This window comes from Protomyctophum bolini (genome assembly GCF_963924005.1).
Source record: "Protomyctophum bolini genome assembly, chromosome: 14".
In the NCBI taxonomy this organism is placed as follows: domain Eukaryota; kingdom Metazoa; phylum Chordata; class Actinopteri; order Myctophiformes; family Myctophidae; genus Protomyctophum; species Protomyctophum bolini.
This window is the reverse complement of record NC_137875.1, coordinates 18,122,984-18,143,447: the sequence shown is the minus strand read 5'-3', so window position 1 is coordinate 18,143,447 and position 20,464 is coordinate 18,122,984. Positions and strand designations below refer to the sequence as shown.

At 40.1% G+C, this 20,464-nt stretch overlaps 1 protein-coding gene across 18 annotated transcripts in view; it reads right to left on the bottom strand.

Annotated features, from left to right (window-relative positions):
* Nucleotides 1-11,878, bottom strand: part of LOC308328710 (neurexin-1a) — a gene marked incomplete at its 5' end in the record, with an annotated part of 423,001 nt that extends 411,123 nt beyond the window's left edge. For 15 of the 18 annotated variants that reach the window (XM_080782795.1, XM_080782782.1, XM_080782798.1 and 12 more), the window contains one exon: nucleotides 11,167-11,878. In XM_080782795.1, the coding sequence (XP_080638921.1) occupies nucleotides 11,167-11,878 (712 nt within the window). Of the gene's footprint in view, nucleotides 1-11,097 lie in introns of all 18 variants that reach the window. The other 3 variants (XM_080782790.1, XM_080782779.1, XM_080782794.1) reach the window with 1 other exon arrangement.
* Between the last annotated feature and the right edge of the window lie 8,586 nt (nucleotides 11,879-20,464).

The following is a 20,464-nucleotide window of genomic DNA, read 5'->3' as shown; positions in this document are numbered from 1 at the left end:
ACAGACAGACACAGATTCCTGGAATTTATATGGATAGACTAGTCATCCAACTGCTCATCCAATTGACTTCACACTGCACTCACTTGGGTCCTCAGCAACACATACTAGACATACAGTGTACAACACAGACAGACAGACAGATATCCCTGGACTTTCCAGAGGGATACAATATTGTCCATTTTGTGCAGGGGCATTGTTTAGCTTGAATAGAGCGCTGAAGTCCTGACATCACCCACTTATCCCCTGGTTCATGGAATCAGATGTTTATTCCATATGACTATTACCCTATGCCGCTTACTATACAATCCATTTATATCAATCTTTAAAAAAAAAACATAATACAATCATAATCATTTTAATGATTGAATGTGATGTTTCCTATTGATTCATTATGAAATACTAAATAGTAATTGTTTGCCGTCATTGCAACATACTTTAATTAAACATCAATGATCTCAAAAGATAATTTCTCCAGTCCATATCACAGAAATATCACGACAGGGTTCAGCCAGTAATTATTTTAAATAAATGTATTTCTCTCAATGAGAGGCCTGGATGGCAGATAACTTCCTGCAGTTGAATAATGAAAAAACAGAAGTACTCATTGTAGCCCCCGAAAACATTGTTCCCAAGGTGATAGACTGTATTGAGCCACTCAAACCCAACGTGTGTCCTACCCTCAGAAACCTTGGCATCTACTTTGATCAGTCAATGCACCTCGATACTCACATGAATTCAGTTACCCGGAAATGCCTTTTCCACCTCAAAAACATCGCCAAGCTCAGATCCATAGTCTCATACACAGAACTGGAACTCATTATCATTCATGCATGCGTCTCTTCACGCCAGTTTGGGCCTCCTTGCACTGGCTCCCGGTGAAGTTCAGGGTCCAGTTTAAGGTTCTGGTGCTCACTTTTAGAGCCATGCATGGTCAGGCCCCGGGTTACTTAATTGACCTGGTGCCACGTTATGTGCCCAGTAGAGCCCTCAGGTCTGCAGAACAGGGTCTGTTAGACCCATCCTCCACCAAACTAAAGACAAAAGGTGACAAAGCTTTCAGGCTGTAGCAGCCAAACTCTGGAATGCTCTCCCAATAGCGCTGGAAGAGCCCTATATAAATAAAATGTACTTACTTACTTACTAATGGGTTATATAAATGTTGAATCGATTTTAAAGTCTATTTTATGACTAAACAAACAAATTGGATCCATTGGAAAACGCATTTTCTGAAAAAGTTACTGTTATCCACCCGACAGTGGCATTATGCTCCTTGTGAGCGCTAGGTTTAAATCCAACCCCTTTCTTTTTGTCTCAACTGTCTCTCCTCTCACATCTTGGTTTCCTGTCTCTGTACATTGACCTATAAGCAGAAATAAAAAAAGGGAATGACACAACGTACACTGTACAGTATTGACAGCTATAGAACTCGACTCCCCAAGACTATCTTCTGTATAGCCTGCACAGTAACATTCAACAATCAGTTCATTCAACTCAATTACACTTTTTTTTACGATGTATTCATATTCATGACAATGTGCTGAAATAATGAGCAACGTTACAAAAAACACTATAATGATTGTGATGTTTGACCGAGGGCGAATGTCTAGAATTCTTTGCCTGTCCTAAACGTGTCTCATTAGTCTCAAAACGGTACAAATGCTCGATTTTAAATAATTCGCTTTCGTTTCGCTTTTTCTTCTTCTTTTACAGTAGCCTACCCCTGAGGTAGCTTATTACACATTGTGTCATAATCCTCAGAATAGATACAGTCATGTTTGGAAGAGGGAGAGACTTATTCCCACCCCAATTACTCGTGTACGTAACATAGGTAAGTTCCACTGCCTACATTGGAGCCTAGGCAACTAAGCAATAACTCACAGAAGATAATCGTCTCCGCTAGGCCACATGGAGGTTCACCCCTGTCCGTCTGTCCTAGCTGTGTAAGTATATATAAGTCTTAAGTAGTTAATTTTCTCCACTCAGCGCACATGGTTCTTCTCCAGTTTGCATCATGTATTTCTCTATTCTGAAATGTAGCAGAATGTGTACATGTTGCTGTGGAAATGCTGGACATTTAAATCCAGAAGTGTGGGTCCAGTTTTATTATTTTATACGCTAACCCAGAACCTGATGTGCAATTACTTTGGGACTATGTGTACCCTAAAGGTTTTATATGATAGTATACGCATTGTTAGCTCTGGTCCATAGCCTTCTACTGCTTCGATTCTGCCCTGCAGTAAGGCTATGGGACTATCAGTTTTAAATCTCAAATCGAAATCAGACCAGCCTCTCCTCTTTTGTGGAAATCTCACGAACGTTTGACCTACTCACCAATACAAAGATGGGTTGTGTCAATAGAAAGACTACTTTCCTTAGTGGACGCACTCTGAGCCCCCCTACCACACGTATAAATGGTACTTTTTGGCCAAAAAGGGATTTTGTTTCCACCGGGAAAAAAATACTTTTAGTTACTCCGCTGCGCCCTCTACCGATATTGCCCAGAGAACTGCCTCATAGAGAATATTTTTCCTCTGGTGAAAAAAAATCCCTTTCTGGCCAAAAAGTACTGTTTACACGTGTGGTGGGGGGCTCAGAGTGCATCCACTAAGGAAAGTAGTCTTTCTATTGACACAACCCATCTTTGTATTGGTGAGTAGGTCAAACGTTCGATTTCCACAAAAGAGGAGAGGCTGGTCTGATTTCGATTTGAGATTTAAAACTGATAGTCCCATAGCCTCACTGCAGGGAAGAATCGAAGCAGTAGAAGGCTATGGACCAGAGCTAACGCATTGTAAAATGTTCATGGAAAATGATTTGAAAGCTTGCCAAACAGAAGAGCAGAGGGAGAGCCATAATCCACTGCAATGTACATTAGATGACAGTAAGAATGTGTGACAGAAGTGCAACTCAAACTGGCAAAATGCAATAGAAAATGTGATATAAATGGACCTTCATTACTGATGAATGTGACACACATTTTATTATGTATCAAAAGTCCCTCACATACAGCACTTCCAAAGGCATCGAAAGGTCTTTTCATAATATCAAACTTTCTGTCTTTTGTTATTCCTCAATATATACTTTATTTTTACGGCATTGCTGCGATAGACTAGCCATAATACTGTGTGCGTGCATGCGTGCATGTGTGTGTGTGTGCGTGCGTGCGCATGTGTGTTTTTGTCCATCCGTCTGTGTAGGGCAGGCTACAGCTAATCTTCGGCACCATTGGACCGATCGGTGTGAAAAGTGTCCACATACTCCCTGGAGGAATATGGCTTTTTATAGCGCCACCAGGAGGCAGATTTTTCCCAAACACATTTATTGTTACTAGTCCTACAGATTTTGTCCAAACCTCACGCAAATCGGTATACATTATCTCTGCAGTCATGTGATCAAGACGAATCTGACTATGATTGGCTTCCAACCTTTCTGGACGCCGGTGGCTGTTTTGCACAAAATGCCACACACCATGAATGCAAGGCCTGATTCCAGGCAAACTTTGCATGCACATTCCCACTAAGTGAAGGGAGAAACTCTCTCCCACATCTTCAAATCTCCTGATGATGACACTACAACAGCCCAACAACACAACACATTTTTGCAAATAACTCTTGAACTCTTCCCTGAATTCCTTGGATCATTACACAATTTATAAGCCTTTGTTTGTGCCAGATTACTGCCATAGTGTGTTTTCTTCAAAACACACTTTTGCTACTCTTTGCTACTTATTTCTGGGGTCATGTGATCAACATGTATGGATTATATTTTTCTGTTCTCAATTCAAGTGGCTATGACCACAGTTTGTGGGCCCTGGGTATAGGCAACCCGGCCTGTGCACACTTTTCTAGTTCTAAAATGTATTCATTTTCTAATTACATTTGACATTGACAATTATGTGAAAGCAATACTGGGATGTTTTTCCAGTACTGTTTTCCAAAACCAGTTGTGCACAGTAAACTCCTCAGTTTAAATTTAACTGCACAAATGTAAAGAAAAAGTAGACTACAAATGTAAGAACCGTAACAAATCAGAAGAGGTATATTCAAATATTAATTATTTTAATGTGAGTGGCAAAATCTAAATTATTTCACAGCAAAGTGAGGCAACCACATAATCAAAAAATAGAAGTTATTGAGCATTATATATTATAAAAATATGCTCTCCAGTGGTGGTAAAATGCCCTACAGTGTAATTACTTTTCCACATTTAAGGATCCTTTGATAATAAACCAATGAACTTGCATGTCCTCTTTGCAGCCAATAACAAGCTGGCACAGATTGCCTGCGCACTCCCCACCGTCCCCTGTTCTTTTAATTTAATGCTGACTTAACGACACCATCAATGTGCTCAAACAGACACTGAAATTGTGGGGAAAGAAACAGTGTCAGGGAATGGGTAATTAATGCAACCCAGATGCAAAAAAAAAACATCGCTGACACACTACTGTAATATACAGTACAGTAGCATAGGGAACCATCGAGTTATATAAAGATGATGTATAAGGATAGTATGAGGGCAAACAAGACTGTGTACAGTGCATAAGACAGACCTGGATCTCTCTGTTCATGTGGTCTACTTGCAGTGGTTCTCAACCTGAGGGTCACGACCCCCCCTGAGGGGGTCACCAAATAATTTGCGGGGTTCGCCAGATGCTTTTCCTAATGGGCTCAAAGAAATGAAAATCTGAATAAATAAATGTCTTTGTTGATATTTCAGTAAACTTTCGGGGAAGAGAGAGAGCGAGGAAGTGTGTTTGTAGTGAGTGCACAGGTATGTGTGTGTGGCACTGGCCACAATGAGACAGACTGTTCACACTGGCTCTGCACTCGATCCCTACAGCACACAGGGGACTTGCTCCTGCCACATAAACTTTCTCCGGGAAAGTTCAAGATATGTTCATATTATGACAACAGTTAATGGATGTCACAATACATGAAACGTGGCTCTCAACAGCCTGTGGACGGTGGACGCATCCTTTCTGTAGATACTAAGATCCTTAAAAATATATCACACATCTAACACCGTACACACAATATTGTCAACTGAGGTTCTGACACATGCAAGCTTAACGTGTGCAATAACTGAATTTTACAGTGTAGTTTGAGATGGTCTGTGACACAAAAAGGTTGAGAACCAACAACATACTGCAATGTCTGATTATCAGATAAATCTAGCCCAAGAAGATGACGTGTCAATGCAAACTCTTTTGTGCAACTCCAAACAGTATAAAGCACCCATTGTCACAGAAAGCCTTCCCGGTTCAACAGACCTAAACTTAGCTTGTCTGGAGTCTGGAAGATATTTTTAGCCAACCAACAACCCAGAAAAGCAAGCTGACACATCAGAAACACTTAACAACTAACTTGAATCAAAATATTGCTTTGCTCGAGTGTGCTGTGATATAGTATGGCTTGCATCTCTCCCTTTTGATGCAGCTACTAGCGTCCTCACATACCTCCAAGCTGTATAACTGCCATCTTAACTCCTCTGTGTACTGTAATAATAGACCTAAAGGAGCCCATCTACATGCAACACGCCTAAACGTTGAATGTTTTTGAGCTAATACAGTAGCTTCAGAACTTATTTGAATGAATAGAACATTATTTTAACGAATCTGTATGGTGGAGTATGTTAATACAATACAACTAGCACCATTGTGGTTAGAGGTGGTCTCCTTACATTCCATTAATTCTTTCTCTCCCATGTCCGTATACGTACCTCCCAGCTAGGGGACGTTATATGCAAGGTCCAAAATGTCAATAAAGTTATTTGATGCAGATAGTGCACAGGATTGGAGTTTGAATAATGGCCTCTCTTGATTGTGAGAGTAAGAAAAGAAAGACAATGTACCATGTTGTACGTACCTCCTTATACTCATGATGAATAGATTAATTAATTAATTAATTAATTCAGATAATAAATAAATAAACAAACAAACAGACAAACACAAATGCATGGTGTCAGGGAAACTATAATTTATGCTCTGTCCAAGGCAACGGAGAAGGTCAACTCATTATAGAAACTATTGAATTTAATGCATTTGATTTGTTTGCTTTTTTATGTTTTTGAAAAGCCTTCAGATAGGGGTCCATCACCAAATAGTACATATATCAAGTTGGGGGTCCTTGACATGAAAGGTTAGTCTAGAGAAGCATTTGAAGCCACCATGTGGGAGGCAGCATGAGAATATTAACGGATGGGCTGGGATTGACATGGTGGCAGCGTTGTTTGTGGCAGCAAATTTCTATTTTAGTTTTAGTCATATAGTCTCTTGAATAGTTTTCATTTAGTTTTAGTCGCATTTTAGTCACCTGGAATGTTTTAGTGTTACTGCCGATTAAATATGAGATATTAGTCGACTAAAGCTGACGCGTTGTGAGCTTGTAGATCAGCTATTTTCAGCATTCAACCAAGTGAAAAATGACTAGTGGACTCTCTTGTCCACTAGTCCCTTCCTAACATTTTAGTTTAGTTTTTATTTGTTGTTTGTCGACAGGATATTTAGTCATCATGGCTTAGTTTTTATTTATATTAGTTTGTATGCGTTTCTTTTTTTGTGAAAAAAGGTAGGAGTGTTCGTGTGAATTATGTGCATGCATGCGGAATATCAGATTTTCTGCATTACTGTCCAATAAGGAAATGTAATCAAAATCAATACAAAAAAATGCATTATGTATAAGTAACTTGCTATTCTGAAGTTATGAAGGTATGCTGTAGGTTGCTGTCACTGCCAATGTCATGCTTAAATCGTGATTGTTGATGTTCTAAATTGGCTCAGTGCCAAGCCTTAGACACTAAGTGGAGAAATATATATTTCTACATTACCACTTAGTCATAGCAACCTTATATTTTCAGAGGACAATAACACTGCTCATTTCAGGTAAATGATATCCGAGCTGACCTTTAAAATTGATTTCGAAACTATTATTGTGAAGTTAGCTGGGGCTGTTTTTGTATGGATGGAGATGATGATGTTTCTGATTTTGACCAATTTATACAGTCACAATAATAACATGGATAAATAGAGCTGCTTGGCAGCAATGGACTGAATGACAAAGAATGGGAAAACCTGGATCCCGGAGGCTGAATTGTTTGATATGTCCGGATGGACTAAGTGTCACCTCACCACTCTAGGACAAATAGGACACAGTGGGGCTGAGACATAAGGCCAATTAATTCTTCACTGCATGTCAGTGTTGCACACTGAAAATAACATAAGCTCACAACATGAGCTTATAGATCAGCGATACCACGCAACATCACACACAACTAGAAGTAATGATCATAATTATAAGTATGAATCAAGTCATATACTTTCAATACGTATTATAGCGCCCCAAATCGAACACCTCATAATTTATTTTGTCTGTAACAACTAAACAATGTTCATGGATTCAATGGCCTGTTCCTGAGTAGGTATCAGCAGCAGCAGTGGCATCTCATGTAATCTCAAGTAATTGTACTGCATGAAAGTTAAATATGTGTTATGATTTCTAGAGAATTTGAGCCTTTACCTTCTGCTTGAGGGCATTCACTGCAGTCTCTTACACAGTAGTGAGACGTTAGACTAGACACGGTAGACACAGCACTTATCTGTGCAAAAGCAGAATGTAAAACTCAAATATGGACCTTAGGAAATACAGAAAAGGTCACTTTGGGAGTGGGGGTTCGTTTTAATGGCTCAGAACTGATGGCACCACAATGAGGTAATTTGATTGCTAAAGTTCAACAACATTTACTGCCAGTGATAGCCATGAATGTCATGTATGATGAGCCAACAGTGCAGTACCTTTCAACCTAATGACATCAAACCATGTCTTCAGTCTGTCGTGTGAATTCCACTAGGTGACACTGGAATGCACACTTTGCATCCATTATACTTTATGAACGTTTGACTAAATTATTTTTATACAAAAGACGCTCACCAAATGAAGGGAATAAAAGGAATAAAGAAAAACCCCCATGGTGTCAAACCTTTTCTATAATTTAGTTCAGGCACATCATTGTTAATTAATTATAGGCCCAGCAAGTAAAGTGCCTAAAATAAGACTTGGTAGTTATGCATTAAACTCATATTTCAGTCTAATCCAATGAGATATTTAAGGTATTTAAAAATGCATGCAAGAGGGCTAATCTTAGCTTGGCATTTTCAAGTATCAGAGCTGTCCTGAGATAAACATCCTGTATCTCATGGAAGTCCCAAAACAAGCCAGTAGGCCTATAGACGAATTCAGAAACGGGTCTCATGGTCGCACCTTACGTATTTCCTGTAGGCGGACTCGACGTAGATGCAGGGTTTAAACCCTCACCAGGCGCACCTCTTCTACTATAGTGAACGGCAGAGTGACTGATGTTAGTCTGCCTCAAACGTTACTCTTTTACCTGCTTTTTACTAACACTAACATTACAAAGATGCCCAGAACATCGCGATGTAGTTTATGGCTGCTCCAACAGTAGTGGCAACATAAAAAAATGGAGTAATGGTTGAGACGAAGCAGTGAAAGGTCCTGAAAGATACATAACGTCAGTCTTACCCAATGGCCAATACCCAATCTTTCTGTTTTATGAACAAAATGCTGCTGTACTTTGTACATCATACTAAGCATTTAAAGTATGAGGTATAAAGTACGGCAGCCTTGTGTTCATAAAACAGAAAGATTGGGTATTGGGTAAGACTGACGTTATGTATCTTTCAGGACCTTTCACTGCTTCATCTCATCATTACTCAATGGCTCTGGTCTCAGCCACCGCGGTGGATATTTTGACAATCCGTTTTTTTTAATTTTTATGTTGCCGCTACTGTTGGAGCAGCCATAAACTACACAGGTTCATCCCGATGTTCTGGGCATCTTTGTAATGTTAGTGTTAGTAAAAAGCAGGTAAAAGAGTAACGTTTGAGGCAGACTAACATCAGTCACTCTGCCGTTCACTATAGTAGAAGTGGTGCGCCTGGTGAGGGTTTAAACCCCGCAGCTACGTCGAGTCCACCTACAGGAAATACGTAAGCTGCGACCATGAGACCCGTTTCTGAATTCGTCTATACTGTATGTCTAGGAAAACATTCACCAAAAGACCTTAAAGGGCCACTTCACCCCTTTTAGCTTATTTTCATGATGTCAATGTGGTCTTTGACTTCCTTCCTGGATTACAGCAAGGACTATTTAAAGAGGACGGGAAGCGAAGACCGTACGGTGGACTCCATGTTGCTCCCTGGAAGGAAAGAAACATGCGCAGTTGAGACCAGGAAGTTGTACATGACAAATCATATAGATATGGCACAAATGGCCCAGCAGATGGCGTGATGCCACTGAAAGGAGAGATGCTTGTATATCATGTCACGTCATTGCATTTGACCTTTTACTGTATATTAACGTTTTTAACAGCAAGTTAAAAGTCCCAGGATGGATCATCACACAGACATTAATGTTGGTCGGACGTGACATATGTACAAGCATCTCTCCTTTCAGTGGCATCACGCCATCTGCTGGGCCATTTGTACCATATCTATGATTTGTCATGTACAACTTCCTGGTCTCAACTGTGCATGTTTCTTTCCTTCCAGGGAGCAACATGGAGTCCACTGTACGGTCTTCGCTTCCCGTCCTCTTTAAATAGTCCTTGGACTATAGTCGTCTAAAGTCACACCTCCATGCAGCCTCCCCCTTCTCCACAAGGAGGGGAAGTGCACTAAAGCATTATGGGCATTGTAGGAATTCAGAAATCACGTCAAACCCTAGTCAAACACACAGACTTCATTAAAAAATAATAAGAGGTCCAATGCACTCTGCTCCAGTCAAGTGGAAAAAGCCTTTATTATAACGGCATGGCAAAGGACATTACCAACACTTCTCCAACACTTGACTGGAGCCGAGTGCCTTGGACCTCTTTTTATTTTTTCATGATTGAACCCTCGCCAACGAGCACCTGTTTTCAGTTCACAACTGCAAGGACCAAGAGGCAGCGCTTCTTTTCTCTATTCAACGTTTTCTCTATTCAACACAGACTTCATTATTGTTCATGGCCATTGGGTGCAAATTTCTAATTGTGCTACAGTTATCTACTACAAAAATACTATTAAAACATTGAGTGACTGCAGTTTCTTACAGCGGTGAAATGTCAATTGCTAGTAAGAATTACATTTTAATTTTCATCCTGAAACTTCTTCCCATTGGTGGAGGTCTATGTCCGCAAACAAAATGAGTGTTCATTCATGCTGAAAGTGTAACAATTAGGCTATAGTTTCATTTTTAAATGGTCTCTGGACTATGTTATTGTTGCTATCAATGCTAAAAAATGCTTTGCTGACAGTACACATTTATTGTAAAAATGTAAAAATACTGGACCATCATATAACATATTCATTCATTCTTAATTTAAGTTAATTTACATTAAACCACAGTAAAAGCTGAATAATAACAAAATCTGTTTAACTAGGCCAATATTTTTAAGTTAAGTCACATTACTTTTAAGTTAATGGTTATATAATAGCTTTTGGGCCCTCTATCAGTATTCATCTAATTTTAAAGACAATGCAATTATGATACATTTAGTCTATATAATATTTGATGGCCTATTTTGATATGATTATGCAGGTATTTTCCCCCCTCCCACTTGCCATTTATGTATTGCAGAAGACTCAACTCATTAATTATGTCCCTACTTTACACTAGGCTACAGTATGTGCATCTTATTGGTGCCTTTTACTTTATGTGTTCAATAACTGAGTACAACCGAAGCTTGTTCCACTTGACTTGGAACTGAGAACGGACTATTCCTGTTTGTTACATTTGCAGCAAGCCATCTGATATGGAATTTCATAGGGCAACCAATCCCCAGAGATCTGTTCCAGATGAGTGGAAGACACATTTGGGGATGAAACACCTGTATGTTTTGCTAACGAGGCCTTGCAGGAGATTCACTCATTACAGTATAAACAACGGCATCACAGTAACCTGTGATGACAGACAGCACAAACCTTCAATTTAAGACAAGCACATACTGTAGTCTTTAGCCAAACAAAAGAAGAGATGCATTATTTTAGGGTTATGAAAGCTGGCTACATGGGAAATTCACAAAAAAAAAATCAGCATGTGTTACTTTTGAGATACAAGCTATGGATGGGCTGTAAAGAGCTATGGTTCAAAGTAACTGAATCCAGAGTCTTACCTTCACTGCAGTCCTTTCCTTGGAAGCCTGTCCTGGAGCAGTCGCATGTTGGTTCATCATTAATTATACTGCAGACTCCTCCATTTAAGCACATGTTGGCGGTACCACAGAGGTCGCTTATCACCCCATCACTGTTGACCATTACTGACTCCGTTTTGTTGACCTTAATGTCCGTTATCCATCCAGTGAAAGGCACCTGGTCCTTGACCGCCGACGATGTAAGACGCAATGCCACGGATCGTAATTCCGGTGGTATTCCACCAACAAACAAATGGCTGAAGACAGTCATATCCCGTCTTTTTGACTTCACCTCAATCCATTTCACTTCATTGTCCACCATTAGGGTTGTATTTTTAAAGTTTCTCCTTATTGTAACTGCGTGCCATTGGCTGTCATTGACTGCAATGTCACTCAGGACGGTTGCAGGCTCAGCGCAGAAGATGGAGAAACGAAGGCTGAGTTTACCACTATGTATGAGAAGTTCTAAAAAGTCGCAGAATCCCTCATCGTCGAAGTAAACTAGCAACCCATGAGAGCTCTTTGTTTTCATATTGAAACTCATTTCACTTTCACAACATGCATTCCACATTGGAAATCTAGCCCACTGCCCCTCTGCACCTGTAAATTCTAGACAAGCGCCAATCTCCACCAAACAACAAACGAGCAGGCCAGCCCATATGACATGGGCACCATGCCGCATTGCTAAAACCATGGTGTGACCAAGAGTTCTATTCAAATAGAGGGATACTGGGCACTAGTTGGATTGTTATGCTCAGACAAGATATGTGTTGGGTTGACAGACTAATCGGCATATAATTGATTGTCCACATGGATATTTTGGTATGAACTGATGCATTGTACAACAAAAGACTAAATAGGATAATGTGTTTGCATAGCAGAAAGCTTGGCCAACACTAATCTCCTGGAGTGAATATCATTACCTCACTATGCAGGCCAATGGCCAAACCTCACACTCAGCGCCAAAATAGTTTGAACTGTTTAAAGGTCCTGCCTGCCATAGCTATTTAGAGCAAAGTGACAGGGATTGAAATATCCATTGGGCACACTTGGACTAATTTATGTAATTACGGGACGGCTCCTCCTGATGCCAGCTAGTGTGTGCACGGTTTTTCCTCGGTTGAAATGGCAGTTTGAATCTTCATGTTCATGCCAACGGTCCTTGGCGGGCGAGTGGAAGCCTTGCTCGGGGCATTTCACCCTACATCCTCCATGTGAAAATATGCCATATGGAGCAACGCTGGGCGATAAGGAGAGCAAAACAAGCAGTCTGTCTGTATAGGCTGTCCTCGATCCAAAGCTACCTGCAAAGGAAAGACACATTATGCAATAATATATATTTTGTTGTACATTGCATGTGTGAATTTAATTTCCCACATTTGTCATGACCTTAGCCTCAGGTCTCAAGTCACGATGGCAGAGATTTATATCAGATAATATCAGATTACAAAGGTTTTAACACAGCACAGAGCTACGTCAGTGTAATGCAATTACTTTTAGTTACAGTGACGTAGATGCTTAACTACTTTCAACCTGGCTTCCCTAATTTGGGCATGTTTTTGTTTTATAAGAGAACATTTTCAAAACATTTATTTTACAAAAATGTCAAAATGTTTTAAAAAAGGCCAACAATTTTCTAAATTCAACATTTAGAAAATAGCGAAAACAACGGATAACAGAAGCTCACAGCTATGTATTGTGAGCTTGTAGACCTGCAGTTTTAGCTATTTGTCATAATTATGATGATGTATAGGAATAAAGTGGTTAAGCATATATAGCCCTCAGTTTAAATGAATGGAAAATCATCCATGTTTCCCAAAACATATTAGCACATTTAATGGGTTATGAAAAAAAAACGAAACAATTAATTTTATTGTAGGCTGCCCTCTTTCGATCTCTAAATGTGAAGCCTCCGTTTATACTGCTGTCATTGTTATGAGAATATTATTCATGCACTCAAACCACCATTCAACAACTTCTGAAAATAGTGAAACACATTAGGCTATCATCATTCCGTGACATTACGTATTGGCCTTTATAGTTCGTACTTCCCAAAAAGAGAAAATGTGTAATTATTTTGTTTCACGGTGCATCTGTGCAAGAGCAAGACTGTGAAATATCCGTTACATTTTCTCCACAACATGTTTCAGCCAGAATGTCAGGAAAAGGTTGCTTTTCCCTTCAGAATGTGATTAATTTAATAGGCAGATATCAGCCAGTTACGTACGTTCTGTCTTATAGGATGTAGGCTATTTCAAATATCAACTGAACGTTTTCTAGCACTAGCCTACTGATAAGCACCAGCTATGACATGTAGCCTATCCTCTACGATTTCCACGATCTCCACAAAGACAATAGCCTACAAATGCCAATCATGAATATCAGAAGACTTCTTTAGAATAATATCATGCCAACATTATTTTGTATGTGCAATTGGGCATCTATTTTCAAAATCTTCTCAGCAACAATGAACAGATCTTATGTCAAATCAAACCTGACCAAAATGCAAAAAAAATGAAATGTTTAAGTTAAAGGGTTGGCCAATTACGGATGATTTTCACATTTAAATTAGATCACAATTGTCGCATTTCCCAATACACATGCATCTTACTCAACAGTAAACTATTCAATAGTCGATTAATGTCACACTTTTCTGGGGTTGATTATTGCGGACCTTAAACTAATTGTAGCCTATTGAAATGAACCGTGACTGCATGCAAAACACCGAAGGTTGCGCTTCTAGAAACCATGGAAATGTTCATTTATTTTGGTCTACTTCATAGCCTGCTATTTGAAATCGTCCGTGAAACCCTCAAATTAAGCTCTACGACTACTGCTTTCAAGTGAACCACACCGCATCACATCACAGAAGAGGCTGGGTCCACTTTCCACAAAGTCAACTAAAATCCAAAGACACCAAGTTAACCTCAAAAGAGCCGATTTACCTTTGAATATTCCGTCTCCGTCTGTTTTCTCGGTAAAGTGAATTTAAAACAACGTACGGCACAGCGGGAGGGGGCATCCAGTATCCAGTATGTTTGAGAGGAAGACACGGTGCGATGTGTTTCCCTGTTGAGCGTCTATCCAGCGACTGTCAGAAGCAGAGACAGGAGGAGCATCACGTGTGCCGCTGCGATGTCTACTGGGGAGGGGAGGGGCTGAATGCAGTGCCGTGGAGTGGACAGCACCATGGACAGCGTCTGCTGCCTGCGATATGGGCTATATGCAAGGCATTCATTCAGGGACATGGAGCCTCATTTATACTCGGTCTCACGAAGGCGTCACTTAGTCACTTAATGCCGACAACAAGAACTGTGCTCTTCGAGATGACAACGCGTCGTCAGCTTTTAGGCAAGCGACGGATTATTGAGCTTTTAAACGGGAAGAAAGAAAGAAAAACGCACAGGCAACTTTCAAGATCATATAGCCTATGTCAACAGCTGTGACTGATTTAAATGATTGCAGTCCAATGAGGCGAAATCAAGGCGTAGTTTACCGAGGTGGTTGTGATTGTGAACAGTTCTGACCACACTGCCGATATCGCTATACTCACTGCCACATTTTCTCCGCAAATTGTAGGAAGAGACTAGAGTTGTTTATTCTCTGGGACTGTCTGCAGGCTTCATTCAAAATAACATAATAGCCTATCATTTTGGAAAGGGGTCCTCGCACACATTCCCATGCTGCATTGCTGCCACAGAAAGATCCGCCGCGTTTTAAAGAGTGGCGTGGTCCTATTTCAAGAGCTTGACCACAACTCAAAATATATAGGTATGCTACCGAAAGGTTCCCAAATGAGTTATCAGTCACTGCCCCTTTCTAGTTGAACGATTTATGATCTATTTCATGCTCAAATAATTCTACACGAATGGCACTGATCTCTCTCTTGTGTGTGTGTGTGTGTGTGTGTGTGTGTGTGTGTGACTGTGTGTGTGTGTGTGTGTGTGTGCGTCAAAACTGTATTATTATTTATTTTACACAGCAAAATGTTGTGCACTATAGAGTCTTGACTCACCCTATAATCTCCCTATCTCCAAGTGCTCTCAGCCCTATTCTATCATTTATTCAGTAGAAGGCTGAAACAGAAATCATGTGTAGTGGTGACACAGGTGAGATTCAAGATTCAAACATTTGATTTGTCACATGCTCATACATGTGCAGTGAAATGTTGGTGCATCGGACTCCACAGACTGCAAGTAACAACAAGTATGTCCAACATTCTATGTAATACAAAGGTACTAATTTCCATCTGATAGAAACCTCAGTATCTAGGGTACACAAAAGTAGTGTGTATGTAGCAAATCTACCAGTTCACATTTTGCCATTTAAAAATTTAAAGTGAAAGTGGTCAAATGTGTCGATCATTAACTAAACTGTTTTGAACACCCAAGGTTTCCACCCAAAAGTGACGTTAATACAAGCTAGGTAGCCTAATAAAACATCCAAAGAGATGGGGAATTAAATTTGATCCATGCATGTCATTGTCTGGTGTCAGACAGAAAATTAACCACTTTAACTTCACAATTATCACTTCTGAATGTCATGGTGTGTCAGGTGAGGACCCAGAAGCAGAACCAGGCAGGCAAACTGATGCAAAGATGTATTAACATAAAACTCACAATAAAGTGTAGCAGGACATATACGAAGACATCAGGAATACACAGTAACATAATTTAAATCTGGCAAGGGACACTGAACACAGTGAGGCTGAAATAGACTACCGGTAACTACACACAGGTGAAACATAACTACAAACACCACATGATTGGCTGAGAACTTAACATGACACAGGTGGACTCAAGTTAGCAATCAGGGTAGGTGAGACAAGACAGGTATCAACAAATGGAGCAGACAGGAAACACACTATACACAATGAAAGTACACAGTTCATGACACTGAATTTGTACTTCTTCTCAAGCTGGTTATCCATGGCATGTGCGTGGAAGGTTGACACCTTGAATGGGCAAGAAACTAGCACCTAGTTTTGGCCAAGTAAGGTGTTTAACCCACAATGGCCCTTTTCCAATGGATAGAAGTTTATTTCCTTTGACAGTGTTTTGAATGTCTGTAGACCTAGCTGATCGCAGGAACTAAACTTGGACCCAAGCTGTTCCCTAGCAACGCAAATCCACTGACAAGGTCTATAAGAGGCTGTGATTGTACTGTATAGCTCCCAGGTGTGACTGTATAATTGAATACGGTAATTATGGAAAGGAACAGATGTCCACAGTAAACCTACCATATTGTCTACTCGTAGCTTCTGCCATATATTATACACACAGAGCTTTAAAGGCCTTACTTTTAGATTTCACATTTGTTTACATTAGTGTGTCAGATCACCTATTTTAAGACACTGCAAATCTTTTAATAGGCCTACTGAATGGAAGTCAATGAAAGGAAGTCAGTGCGGCTCAGTGAAAAAATGTTGACACCTGATCTTTGTAGCCACCTTACGCCCTATTTTGCAGAAACAGGTGAACCGGGAGGGTCTACCCAGTTTCAGCAGGGTAGGCTGCTGTTCATTTCCACTGTCATTGAAATAAGACTTCAAACTAATGTCCTTGTGCAGGAGGTGAAAATAATCTAAAACACTTTACACAGACAAAAAAAAAAAAGCATCTGTGGAGGAAATAACATGTTTTCGCTGTTGGACAGACGCCTTGTATGTTTATATTTAGTATGTTTTCATGAATTAATCATTATTAATATATATATATATTAATATATATATATATATATATATATATATATATATATATATATATATATATATATATTTTTTTTGTACTATTTTAAAGTGAGAACACGTAGCTCTAGGGGAGAAACAGGACGAGAAGAGAGGAGTGATGAATGCAAAACAACAAGACAAACAACACTACAATAGGAAAATAAGTGACAGATTGTAACGATGCCAAAGAGAAATAAACACCATGGGTGGGTGTGCTTCCGTGTGTGTGTGTGTGTGTGTGTGTGTGTGTGTGTGTCCAATGTTTCATATTCCATCCTAATTGGCTAACATTGGCTTTCAAAGTTTGCAGGATTGGCCCGTTTTGAACAAAAAGCCTCAAATCATGAACGCAGCGTGCAATTTACGTGAAATCTTTCAACTTCAACACAAACACAAAAACAAGGACCTTTTACTTATTTCAAAGAAGGTTTAGTAACTGAGGGGCATAAGAAACACTATGACGTACAATTCTCCATCATTGTCAATGGGAATTTAATGTTTGTGTACGTAGGACAAAAATAGACACTAAGCCGATTTGATCAGATAACTATGACGTAAAATTCTCCATTCGTTGTCAATGGGAATTTAATGTTTGTGTAGGACGGAAATCTAGACTAATAGATTAATTTAGAGGGGCCTAACGCCCCTCAAAAACATATACATTTAACTAGAAATGCACTCTGTCGAGGTGCCAACTTGTGCTTTGCTCATAAAGTCGGTGGGGCAAACGGTTCTCGAGTTACGTGCATTACAACCATACACACACACATAGGACTAGATCGGTGCCCGTGTTAGGGTTGATCAGGTCCAGAGCCCGGGCTGAGGCTGAGGCTTTGTGCTGGTTCTGGACAAGGGAGGAAAAAAACTAGAGGAAATGTCATGGGGTAAACCAAATCAGTAGGGTCAATCCTCTGTGGAACTTGAAGGGACAACTACAACTATTGTATTTTTCAAAGTACATTGTTGGGGACTTAGTCGTGCGATGTGGAAACATTAAATATCTATCTACCAAGCAAAGTTGAAATACAAAGTCATAACCAATCTGTTTCTGTGCATGAACACAACACTGAAGGTGTTCGATTGGGCTAAGACTTTAGACTGTTGGGATGGGTTAGATGAGGCTAAAGGTTTTAGACTAGGCCTACATCATACATTTTTAACTTTTGTCCTTTGTTGCAGCCTTGGTTGTATCACTTGGATGACAGTTCAGGGAGTACAGAGAGATACTGCATTTAAGATTAATGGGGGTTTGAACTTTCCTTTCAAGGTTCATACAGGGATAAGACAAGGCAGCTCTTGGGTATAATCTCCAATCCCCCCCGCTGACGTAAGGATTTTTATTAGAGGTAACATGGAATTCTAGGATTAACATACTGTAGTCTTTCAATTGGCAGGTTTTTTGTATGTATTGTTATTTCAATGAAACTAATTCTAGATAGACCTTAATTAATGCCAATTAGGGAAATCTAGTTGTCAAAGCGGCAGCCAAGAAGGCATGGAATAACGTTACAGCCAGGTCCTGTAAGTGAGGAGTGGTTCCCAAACGTTTTAGCCCATGACCCAAAAGAGAAATGATACATTTCCCTGGGACCCAGTGTGGGCGGCAGTGGCTCAGGGGTAGAGTGGCCGGTAGAGCAGCTGGATGGGAACTGATCCCGGGCTCCCCCAGGCCAGAGTTAGTGTCGAAGTGTCCTTGAGCAAGTCTCTGAAGTCTGAACCCCTAATTGCTCCCGATGTGCAGGTTGGTGCCTTGCATGGTGGCTGGATGGTAACCGCAAGGTTGCCAGTTCGAACCTGGGCTCCCCCAGAGTTAGTGTCGAAGTGTCCTTGAGCAAGACAATGAACCCCTAATTGCTCCTGATGTGCTGGTTGGTGCCTTGCATGGTTTCCACCGCCCTCGTTGCATTACAATTGTGCATTACATTGTGAATGTAATGCACAATCTATGTAAAGCGCCTTGGATAAAGGCACTATATAAAGGACAGTGACAGACACATGAATCATTCCTTTATTAAATTCTTATATTTGATGTGTGGTGTGCCAAGCATGCATGCATTAGAGATATCTACTATATTGACATGTGTCACTGCAAAGAGCCATATGGTTACCAGTGGTCTCATATTGTTCCTTCCTATAGATGGTGGCAGAATGAGTGATGCAGTAATCAGATGGGACTGGAAGTCTTCACTGGCTGTGGCAGAGCTCCATTCTTCATGGTACATGAAAGGTACTTCGCTGCAGCTTGTGTAATTCATTGTAATCCTAAAGCAATGCACACTGGACAAATATATGTAAATTCAACAAGGTGACTGTGTCTTGAGAGAGGAGTGGGAGCTCTCTTCGCCTCCATGTTGGACATTTCCAGTGGTGGAGAAAGTGCTTGATCGTTTTACTTAAGTAAAGGCATCAATACTGCAATGTATGCACTAGTACAATTCAAAATGTACTTAAAGTACCAAAAGTACCATAAACATATTATGAAAATACAAATTCACAATGCGTCGCATTAAATGGCCGAAATGTACATAGGGCTGAAGTGGTTAATGTATGCTTTGTAATAATAATAAAAATCTACAAATTAACTGTAGTGGAGTAAAAGTACAATATTTGGATCATAGATGTACAGTAGTGGAGTAGAAGTAAAAGTAAAAGTAAATACTCAAGTAACGTAAAAATACCTAGTATTTAAGTAAATGTTCTTAGTTACTTTATACCAATGAATTCACACTGGACAAATAGATGTAAATTCAACAAGGTGACTGTGTCTTGAGAAAGGAGTGGGAGCTCTCTGTCTCCATGTTGGAAATTTCCCTGCATTGACAGACAGATTCACAGCCTTCACAGAGGATCAATAGTGGACATTAGAAGGGTGTGAGGGTTTCAGGAAAGAGCCTTGTAGAGAAGATTTGTGTGTTGCAGTCTAAAGAGTTCAAGGATGTTGGGAATGTAAATCACTGAGCCTTTATCGCAGAGACAAACATTGTGTAGCTTCATGTCATGTAAAACAGATGTATGTTCTTTACCAACGGTCAATCTAAAAGCGCTCAGTTCTTCCCTTGTTATTGGATACTGTAAATCAATTATCTCAATATTGTGCAGCTCGACTAAGTTGACAGTTGACGGTGTGTGTGTGTGTGTGTGTGTGTGTGTGTGTGTGTGTGTGTGTGTGTGTGTGTGTGCGTGCGTGCGTGCGTGTGTAAATTACTATAGGTGATTATTTTTCTTCCCACACAGAATAAACTATCACAAGTTCACAACGTTGGCAGCCATGGTAGGACACGAAAAGCGCTCTTTTATCACATTTATTTTCAATGTTTGAGTCCACGGACCTATATTGTTTCATAATAGTTTCCCGACCACGCCAGCTGAGACCATCTCCCTCTCCCTATTTAGGGTGTGTATCCCATAGATTAAAGCTGATTGAATTTAGAATTCTGAATCATTACAGTTATTAGATTATGGAGGGAGGGAGGGGTGGGGGGAGGCGGGGGGTTGGGAGGGATTAATGCAGGCCACACAAGAAGAGCTGGTCACATGTCCAGCATGAATGCG